General features: G+C 36.1%; 2 protein-coding genes across 4 annotated transcripts; both read right to left on the bottom strand.

The window, feature by feature from the left end:
• Positions 1-469: 469 nt before the first annotated feature.
• Positions 470-3568, bottom strand: rps24 (ribosomal protein S24). 3 transcript variants are annotated; one of them, XM_051917770.1, is made up of 5 exons: positions 3431-3568; positions 2721-2786; positions 2421-2630; positions 1585-1698; positions 470-1033 (listed from the first exon to the last, which is right to left on the bottom strand). In XM_051917770.1, exons 1-5 carry the CDS (start codon positions 3551-3553, stop codon positions 1028-1030), a joined length of 519 nt encoding a protein of 172 aa, XP_051773730.1. In that variant the 5' UTR covers positions 3554-3568; the 3' UTR covers positions 470-1027. The 3 variants fall into 3 exon arrangements, with proteins under 3 accessions (XP_051773730.1, XP_051773731.1, XP_051773732.1); XM_051917771.1 differs by having other exon boundaries at positions 470-548; XM_051917772.1 differs by lacking the exon at positions 3431-3568 and adding an exon at positions 3008-3029.
• A 1225-nt stretch (positions 3569-4793) lies between these two features.
• qrfpra (pyroglutamylated RFamide peptide receptor a) lies at positions 4794-10878 on the bottom strand. The gene is made up of 6 exons (XM_051917769.1): positions 9564-10878; positions 8792-8950; positions 8567-8628; positions 7084-7319; positions 6865-6962; positions 4794-6769 (listed from the first exon to the last, which is right to left on the bottom strand). Exons 1-6 carry the CDS (start codon positions 9901-9903, stop codon positions 6498-6500), a joined length of 1167 nt encoding a protein of 388 aa, XP_051773729.1. The 5' UTR covers positions 9904-10878; the 3' UTR covers positions 4794-6497.
• Between the last annotated feature and the right edge of the window lie 201 nt (positions 10879-11079).

The raw sequence follows: 11079 nt of genomic DNA, 5'->3' as shown, positions 1-11079 counted from the left end.
TGTAAATCCAAGTATATGTCTAAAGTTTTAATGTGTATAGTAAGATTGCTCGCTATGTGAAGGTTTATATAGGTATACGATTTTTATAGGTTACACATGTATTATTTCTTTGTTTTGTTCATTCACATATTTACATATGTAGCACCACTCCTTTGTCTCCATATACAACGAATGACAAAGCTCACTTGAACTTCAATGAGAGCTAAAGCTACAAGTATCAGTCTTTTTATAGTACAAAATAGAACAATCAAGAGTGAAATTGAACTGACGATATCAAGTGATACCACAGAATTGCTGTGCTAGGTTCACTTTGCATATAGTTGGCTGCTGTAAATGTGTAACAAAATCCCTACAGGCTTAGATATTATATTTAACATCTGTATTAATCATTAGAGTCCTATGCTATTTAACATTCAAGCCAAAACATGGAAAGCCTACATTTCTAATTAAGCACTCAAAGACATCAGGATTTACTTTTTTTAAAGAATTTATTTGATGACAATGTACAAGAACATTTTTCAAGCCGATGGTCTTCCCTGAAGGTCTTACTGTAAGAGGAAAGAAAAGACATTACAGTGAGGTTTATATAAAACAGTCTTAAACATAAAACTATTAAACAAACTACCCATACAAAATCCCTAAATACATTTATCAACGACAAATGCTCACTTCAGGGGTGAGTGTAACTAAGGGACAGGTTGTTTCTGAATACTCCAGGGGACTCTGTTACACTTGCAGACATGCAGTCAAGTGGCTAGTTTACCTCAAATGAGTGAATGCTAACCACACACAGCATGCTACAAATGAATAGTGACAGTCAAATAAGTTGACCAGACCAATTCCAAATATATAAATTAAAATAGATATTTTTATCCGTGTTAGAAACACAGGATTCTTTAAATATCTGCAAGTGGGGTGAGGCATTAGGATTGAACATGCAAAAGCACTTCAAGTAACTGGTAAAAGTGGATCACATCAGCACATCATGCCGATTTCCACTCTACCTTCTCCTGAAACCTCAAGTCTCTCACTTCTGTAAACATCCGAGGGAGGCAAAAGGCAAAAGATCGGACAAAAATGAGAACTTTCAACTAACACTATCAATGCCTAGAAATGCTCTCTGAAATACAAACTTCAATACTGGGTATGTGAGTTACGCCCCAGAAAACCATGAATTTGCAAATCGTTTTCAGAGAGCACTTGCAATATAGCTTGCTCTACAGATTACTACATAGTCCAGCACTTCACTATTAGTGGGAACACTACTTTCACTACTCATGGGGGATGAAATATAGCTGCCAATAATCATCAACCACATACTGGTCAATAGTATTAGCCATCAAAATAACAGCTAAATGGAGTTAACTTTTCAGATCACTCCAGACTCTCCTTCCGCAGTAGTTAATCTACTTGTGAAAGTTATTTACCTTCTACAGTCCAGATGTACATTTGATAAAAGGAGGAAAGATGACAAGTTATATATTATAACCAAGACAGTGATGACAAAAATATCTATGATGGGCAGCAAAAACAAAAGTGCTCTGAATCCTAAACAGGAACTGATAAAACAAAACTGAATCTTACCTTCTTGCCAGCAGCACCAACAGAGGCTTTCTTGGTGCCTCTAACTTTCTTCATTCTGTTCTTGCGTTCCTTGCGCTGTTTTCTGGATGTCTTTTTCTTCTCATACAGGCCATGCTGAGGAGATGAGACAGAGCTTTTTAAAACATGCCTTACGATTTTCAAGTTGACTCTAAAAGCAGCAAGAATCACTACAGCACTAACTACCAGTGACAAGTTAAACTCCATCCACCTGAAGAAAGCAAGCATCTAAAGCTGCATGATTGGAGGAAAAAAAAAAATTGTGATCGCAATTTAAACTATTTTTAAAAGGTTTGATGTGCTTAATTGCAGGGCTGAACAATGTTGCCCAACACTGTTATAGCTGTTCATATAAAATCACAATGTTGGGCAACATTGTTATAGTTGATATAAAATCACATTACTATTAAAATAGAATAAAAGAAATATTAAATTTTGTAAATAACTCATGAAAACAAGTGTTTAAAAAATAGATTTTTTTTTTTTTTTTTTAAACAGTACAACAGTCAAAACTACAATATTTATGGCTCTCTTTAATTTCTTCATTTTCAAACAAAACCATCAAGCTATTATTTTGGCAAAAACATGCAAAAAGCCCTGTTGAAAACAGCTGGGTTATAAGCACTTCACATTACAAGTTTGGGAAGCTGGCTGGAATATGTTGTATTCCTAAATGCACATTATTAGAGACCCAAATAAAAAGTAGATTCTGCGCATATATTTAATTAAATTGCAGCCTTTATGAATTAAGTCACACTAAGACTTTGGTTTTATTTTGATTAATCGTGCAGCCCTACAAGGATCAGTCAGTGGCATACCCTTTGCAGCCTGTATTTGGGCTCATTTTTCTTGGCGTAGTCCAACGAGTCATAGATCATGCCAAACCCTGTTGTCTTGCCACCACCAAACTGAGTTTTGAAGCCGAAGACGAACACCACATCTGGGGTGGTTTTGTACATTTTTGCAAGCTTCTCCCTGATCTCTGTCTTGGGGACTGTTGCTTTGCCTGGATGCAAGACATCGACAACCTGAAATGATAAAAGTAATGAACGAATGAGCAATCAATCACGTTAAAACTCCAAACTACAGTAAGCCAACATACATAATTTGCCACTCACCATTTGCTTCCTCTGAAGCAGCCGGTTTGTCATAAACTTTCTGGTCCTGACAGTGACTGTGTCATTCTGCAAAGAGAGACATTTGTTAGAACTCTGATTAAAGTTCAATCACACTTTAGATATTTTCAGCTTAAATATTGAGGTGCAACTGAAATTGAGCTGGCTTGAAGGTAAACTTCAAGGAAGGCATTTCTCAAAAAGCAGAATTCATACTTCATGACAGCCACATTTCTTACTCTAAACAGTTACTTGTCAGTTACATACTGTTAAAACTCAATAGTACTTACTAGCATTATTCAAAACCAAACGTGAGCATCTTGAATAGATGTAGACTTACAACGCCGTGCAGTACACTGAAACCATGGTTAGCGCTTTAGCAACATTAGCTTGATAAGCTCAATACTTAATACTGGGTCCAAACTTTGATATCTTTCTTATATTAGATTTACGGATACACGAATATGACTACAATGTTACATTATAATACTCCTAGCCACTGTGTAACAGTAGCACGATGGTAAGAACTGAGACACTATCGTCTTACGGTCTAGCGAAAATATAAGTCTGTACACATTATATTGTCTAAATGAAACTGTAAATGTGTCATTATGTATCTGTGGTGTGCTTTACGCTCACAGTGACATTATAATATAGTTGGATGGTGAAGATTTAATCAGATTTTCATAATCATTTGCCCACAGTCGACTCACCATCTTGGCGTCGGCTCGCTCAGGGACGAGGAAAAGAAAGAAGGACCCGTAGGTGTCCGAGATTATGCCCGAGCGGTGGTATAGTATATTAAGGTACTGCCTGACTGAAAAGCGATGCCACATAAAATTTGTGTTTAAAAATTGTTTGAATATTTTTTTATTTTAATGATAAGACTTAAAGTGACATGTAAAAGTGATAAAAAAGTGTTATATGGAATATAATAACCACCTGACCAATACATTAATAGTTATTGTTTGTAAGTCACGACTGCTTTATAAATGAAAATGTTCTAATTATCTGAACTAACTTGTCACATAACTAACTGTAAAGTGAAATGTTAATATTTCAAAAAGTTTTATTAAACAACGAGTAGTAATCTAATTCATTGATGTTATGAAATTCCGATTTTCTACAGCTAGATGCCAGTCGCGCACCATTAAATAACCTGGGACCTCAAGATAAAAGGTTAATTGAATTTGACCTGGAGTTGAAACTGATTTATTCTAACAGATTGTCCTGTTCTGTGTATATTTATTTATTTATTTAAAATCAATGCCACTCACTATAAGTTACTCAATTTGATAATGACTGAAAACCACTCAGACACAACAAGGAGATCAGTGCAGTTTATCTGAGAATATAATTTATTTTATATATATATATCCTTGCCATATGCAGAAATCTTATGGGTGGACTTGCAGACACCACATTTTATTACACAGCAAAGACATAACATATCCAAATGTTTTTATTTAATGGTCTGTCATTGTGTTATTGTGTTGGAAACTTCTGAACTGTTACATTATGCTTCTGTTATATTACACTACCTTTCAAAAGTTTGGGCTCAGATTTTTTTATTTATTTTTTTTATTTAGCAAGGATGCATTAAATTGATCAAAAGTAACAGTAAAGACATTTATATTGTTACAATTTTTTTTATTCTGTCCTTTTGATCTTTCTATCAAAGAATCCAGAAAAAAATTTATCAGTTTTAACAAAAATATTAAGCTGCACAGTCGTTTTCAACATTGCTAATAATATGAATTTATTCATAAGCACCAAATCAGATTATTTGGTGATTATTACGAATCAAATAGAATGATTTCTGAAGGATCATGAGACACTGAAGACTGGAGTAATGGCTTATGAAAATTCAGCTTTGCCATAACAGGATTGATTTTATATTTTAAAATAATATTAAAATAGAAAACAGTTATTTTAAATTGTAATATTTCACTATATATATATATATATATATATATACAGTGGGTACGGAAAGTATTCAGACCCCCTTAAATTTTTCACTCTTTGTTATATTGCAGCCATTTGCTAAAATCATTTAAGTTCATTTTTTTCCCTCATTAATGTACACACAGCACCCCATATTGACAGAAAAACACAGAATTGTTGACATTTTTGCAGATTTATTAAAAAAGAAAAACTGAAATATCACATGGTCCTAAGTATTCAGACCCTTTGCTGTGACACTCATATATTTAACTCATGTGCTGTCCATTTCTTCTGATCATCCTTGAGATGGTTCTACGCCTTCATTTGAGTCCAGCTGTGTTTGATTATACTGATTGGACTTACACATGGAAAGCCACACACCTGTCTATATAAGACCTTACAGCTCACAGTGCATGTCAGAGCAAATGAGAATCATGAGGTCAAAGGAACTGCCTGAAGAGCTCAGAGACAGAATTGTGGCAAGGCACAGATCTGGCCAAGGTTACAAAAACATTTCTGCTGCACTTAAGGTTCCTAAGAGCACAGTGGCCTCCATAATCCTTAAATGGAAGACGTTTGGGACGACCAGAACCCTTCCTAGAGCTGGCCGTCCGGCCAAACTGAGCTATCGGGGGAGAAGAGCCTTGGTGAGAGAGGTAAAGAAGAACCTAAAGATCACTGTGGCTGAGCTCCAGAGATGCAGTCGGGAGATGGGAGAAAGTTGTAGAAAGTCAACCATCACTGCAGCCCTCCACCAGTCGGAGCTTTATGGCAGAGTGGCCCGACAGAAGCCTCTCCTCAGTGCAAGACACATGAAAGCCTGCATGGAGTTTGCTAAAGATGGTGAGAAATAAGATTCTCTGGTCTGATGAGACCAAGATAGAACTTTTTGGCCTTAATTCTAAGCGGTATGTGTGGAGAAAACCAGGCACTGCTCATCACCTGTCCAATACAGTCCCAACAGTGAAGCATGGTGGTGGCAGCATCATGCTGTGGGGGTGTTTTTCAGCTGCAGGGACAGGACGACTGGTTGCAATCGAGGGAAAGATGAATGCAGCCAAGTACAGGGATATCCTGGACGAAAACCTTCTCCAGAGTGCTCAGGACCTCAGACTGGGCCGAAGGTTTACCTTCCAACAAGACAATGACCCTAAGCACACAGCTAAAATAACGAAGGAGTGGCTTCACAACAACTCTGTGACTGTTCTTGAATGGCCCAGCCAGAGCCCTGACTTAAACCCAATTGAGCATCTCTGGAGAGACCTAAAAATGGCTGTCCACCAACGTTTACCATCCAACCTGACAGAACTGGAGAGGATCTGCAAGGAGGAATGGCAGAGGATCCACAAATCCAGGTGTGAAAAACTTGTTGCATCTTTCCAAACAGACTCATGGCTGTATTAGATCAAAAGGGTGCTTCTACTAAATACTGAGCAAAGGGTCTGAATACTTAGGACCATGTGATATTTCAGTTTTTCTTTTTTAATAAATCTGCAAAAATGTCAACAATTCTGTGTTTTTCTGTCAATATGGGGTGCTGTGTGTACATTAATGAGGAAAAAAAAAATGAACTTAAATGATTTTAGCAAATGGCTGCAATATAACAAAGAGTGAAAAATTTAAGGGGGTCTGAATACTTTCCGTACCCACTGTATATAGTTTTACTGTATTTTCTGCAGCCCTGGTGAGCGTAAGAGAAAATATTATCTTACTCAAACTTTATATTATTAGATATCAGTCTCGAATACATCTTGCATGCATTCTATTGCTCTCAACAGAATGTCTCTCTTCAAGAAATGACAAAGATGTTCGCATGTTTGATCTTGCAGACTGAACCTAATCAACTATATGTATTCTGGGCATGACAGAGATGTCGTCTTCCTGTCTGGCAGACTTATAAAAAGTTACTTTCGATTTGTCCTTCACATCTACACGGTGACTGGACCTCCTAATGCAAAAGGAAAGAGTGGACATGCAGTTCTTCTGGAAGTTCTCATTCATGAAAGCATAGACAATAGGATTGTTGAAAGAATTTGAAAAACCTATGGCCTGTGCAACAGCAATAATCATATTGATTGTGATGTCATCATACTTCGTGTTCAGGTAACCTGGAAACAAGAAAGTAAAGCTGAAATTTGAAAGAACACACACTTTGAGACTGTAATGTGCACAGATATTTTACTAGACACTTTGATGATCTTACTGTACTCAAACAGCATGTGAACTGTATGGAAAGGTGCCCAGCAGACAGTAAACAGCACAACAATGGTGACCATCATCTTGATGGCCCTTCGCTTCTTTCTGTTGCATTAAGAGGGAGGATTGCATAATGAAAAGAAACATTTTAAAACAAGAAATAGTCATTTAGATCAGAGTCAGTCATATACAGCATGTGCTGAGAAAGGTAAAAAAAAAAAAATACCTGGATATTTTGCTCACTTCCCTTTGGTTCATGGCATTGAGAACTGAGGAGTCCCCAACTTGTTTGCGAATCCACAGCTCAATACCAATTCTGGTGTAGAGTATCAGCATGGCTGCAAGTGGCAGGAGGAAGAGGAACACTAGAATGAAGGTAGCATACTGCTTCCTGTGAGTGCTTGAGCTCCAGCGCTCCTGACAGCATACATGATGGAGATCATACAGAAAGTCATATTTCACCTGTACACAGAGGGAAAGAATACAGAGACTTATACAAGTAGAATATGATAACCATTATAAATGTAGCTGTAGCATATGAAATGGACCAATGTTATTACGTGAATAGTCTACAATATACACTGGTGGTCAAAAGTTTGGAATATTTAGGATGTTTTAATGTTTTTGAAAGAGGTTTCTTATAATCACCCAGGCTGAATTTATTTGATTGAATTTTCAGCATCGTTTCTCCAGTCTTCAGTGTCACATGATCTTTCAGAATTCATTCTAATATGCTGATTTAGTGCTCAATTATTATTGGTGCCCAATTATTACTAGTGGTTCTTATTATTACCATTTTTGCTGCTTATTATTTTCTGGAAACTGTGATACATTTTGTTCAGGATTCTTTAATAACTAGAAATTTGAAAAACATTATAAATGTCTTTACTGTCACTTGAATCAATTTAATGAGTCCTTGTTAAATTAAAATGTATTAATTTCTTTTTTCAAAAAAAAAGAAAAAGAAAAAAAAAGGTCTTATTTACCCCAAAGTTTTAAATGGTAGTGTATCACGGTTTCCACAAAAAGATAAAGATGACAGCAATAGTTTTCAACATTCTTGAGCACCAAATCAGCATATTAGAATGATTTCTGAATGATCATGTGACACTGAAGACTGGAGTAATGATGCTGAAAATTCAGCTTTGCCATCACAGGAATAAATTACACTTTAAAATGTTTTAAAATATAAAAATGTTATTTTAAAATATAATAATATTTCACAATATTACTGTTTTTTACTGTACTGTTTTACTGTATCAAATAAATTCAGCCTTGGCGATCATAAGAAACATCTTTCAAAAACATTAAAACTTCTTAATTATTCCAAAATTTTGACCACCACTGGAGTAAGGGCTACTGAAAATTCAGCTTTGCCATCACAGGAATAAATTATGTTTTAAAATGTATACAAATAGAAATTTGTTATTTTAAATTGCAATAATATTTCACAATATTAATTGTTCCAAACTTTTGACCGTCAGTGTATATACCTTTTCCTTGGACCAGAAGGCACCTGACAGCTTTCAACAAGCTAAACCCTGGGGAAATCCTCAAGTTTGTAATGGTAATACACCCACAGAAATCACTGTACATCTCTGCAGTGACTGAATGCTAACTAATGTTTCAGCAAGTTGGCTGGAATGTTTTGAATTAAAAAAGGTTCAAATGGAATTTTTCAGCCAAAAAAAAAAAAAAAAAATCAGTACCTCTAATTGTTGAACAAAGAGCATTGGGGATCCAATCACCATGGCTGCAATCCAGACAACCACTAACAGAGAATGAAAACACCATTATTGAGATGCTTTATGCCTAGATTTGTTATGCAAATTATGCATGATCAAATACTGCAAAACAAATTAAACCTGAAAATGGAAAACTCAAAGAAAGAAAGAAAGAACCCCAGGGATATGGGTTCTCAGAAACTTACATACCCAGCATTCGGTATGCTCTTTGTGGGGTGCACTGTCTTTTGATTTTCAGAGGGTGTACAATCCCCTGGTACCTCTCTGCAGCGATACAGGTCATAGTGAGAATGCCAGTCACAATAGCGGTGGTCTGAACAAAGGGGACTGTTTTGCACACCAACACACCTACAAACATGTAAAAGTTTAAAGAATTAAGTTCCTGAGACAGTCTTTTGCTTAGTCAAATCTTTAATTACAACCCAACCAAGTTAGTAATGAGGTGAAAGAAAAGCCACCTATCAGAAGTTAGATTCACTCATATTTGTTTACATCTACAAGTTATTCAAAAATGCATGGAGAACTAATATTCATGAAATCTGTAAAACAACATCAACAACAACAACAAACAAACAAACAAACAAAAAATAAATGAATGTGTTAACATAATAATGGTTATAAAAATATTAATGGCTGACATGTTAGAGTCATTAAATCAACATTTGTAGAAAATTGTATTTTTTTTTAAATGATGAAACAACATGAAATCAAAGATTCCTTTTGAAGAACTTGGCATCTGTGTTTTAAATGATGTTTAGAAAATATTTCTCATTTTTGTCATTTAAGACTAGTTTAAATCTTATAATCTGCAAAAGTACAGTAGCCTATTCACTGGAATGAATGAAACAAACCCTCAATGTAGCAAACAAATCACGCAAAACAACATAGTGCAAATTCCCAGAACATGTACATCTTTACAAACTTTGTTTTATAATAAAAATGATTTAGAAATGACACTCACCCCCGAACCACTCAGAGGAGATGTTCTGTAGCAGAGTAAATGGGATGCAGAAGAAAGATATCAGAAGGTCGCTGACGGCTAGAGAGCAGATAAAAATATTTGTGGCAGTCTGAATCCCGCGCTTTCTTAATACAATATAGACAACCAGACTATTGCCAATGAGAGCCAGGAGAAAAATCACCGTGTACACAATAACAAACGTAGTTTTGGCGCTGGCTGGTAACTCAGGGATGTAAACCAACGGCTGAATCTGGTACGTCTCAATAAACTCCCGACGAGTAAGATTGTAAAATTGTAATAGTTGCTCCAACACTTCTGGAGTAATCTTCATATCCCCCATGTAGCCTATAAAGCTTGTCTTTAAAATGGGCAGAACGAAATCAAAGTTTTACAAAGAGCAGACTGAGAGTCAGTGATGCTCTGCTTCTGTTTCGTGTCTCTTCGCTACATAAGCAGCAGCCCGAGTCCCTTGATACGGATAATTTTATGCGACACATCGGCTGTATCTCAAAGCCTATAGTAAGTTGTCTTCGCAGTTCGTAGCATATCTGAGCATCATAGCCTGGAAACGCGCCTATACGCACAAACATGCTGTCTAGGTAGGCAGCTCACTTTAAAGGTGGAGAGTGAGACAGTCATGTGCTCAGTGGAATCCGAAGGACATCACATTTTTACTTGTTTTGACGTGTTTCACCTTTGCAGAAGGCATAATTATTATTATTAGATGTAATTAAGGATACGATTACACGACAACGATGTGCTAAAAAGTTACTAAAACGTTTATTTTCTTTGTACAAATTACAACGTTATCAAAACTAACCCCGTTCACACGGATCCACGAAAATGACTAAAAACGCTGTATTACGCATGCCAGATAAGTAGTTGGCGATGTCACATTGTAAATAAAGATAACGCGTCTGCGCATATCTTACGCATTCTTTTACAGAGCACTCGCGCCAAACGTGCATGCATATCCACCATATTTTTATAGTTTAGGCTACTGGACTTTGATATCCTTAATCTGAGGTCTGGCACATTCACAGAAATACCTTAATTCCGCGTTGACAAATAAGGTGGATAGGCTAAACTTAGTACGCAGTTTGCAGTTTACAAGATGACAACGGTATCGTGTTCAAAAACTTGCACTTTAAAACCTGTTTTCAAAAGTTTGCGTTTTCAGGCCACCAAAAGGCTGTTGTCGTGTAAATGAACGGCCAAAAAGTTTTCCGTTTTTATTTGAAAACGGTGTCGTGTAAACATGGGACAGATCTTAACTTTAACTTTAAAACTAAAATAAAAAACATGTAGTTTGTAATCAGGATTATCTCAAGAATGTTGAATTTTTGATTTTATTTTTATTTTTTTATTTATTTTAGTTTTGCAGTCTATGTTTGTCTTATGTTGTAAGAATCAGTGCAGCTTAATCAGCTCAACTAGAAGTGTTAGTCCATGCGCTGATGGGACAGTTTACATCAGTGTAACTTAATACAGTTCACTGTAGACTTTTTATCACTTT

This window comes from Ctenopharyngodon idella, chromosome 13 (assembly GCF_019924925.1).
Source record: "Ctenopharyngodon idella isolate HZGC_01 chromosome 13, HZGC01, whole genome shotgun sequence".
NCBI lineage: Eukaryota > Metazoa > Chordata > Actinopteri > Cypriniformes > Xenocyprididae > Ctenopharyngodon > Ctenopharyngodon idella.
This window is presented reverse-complemented; position numbering and strand designations above follow the sequence as displayed.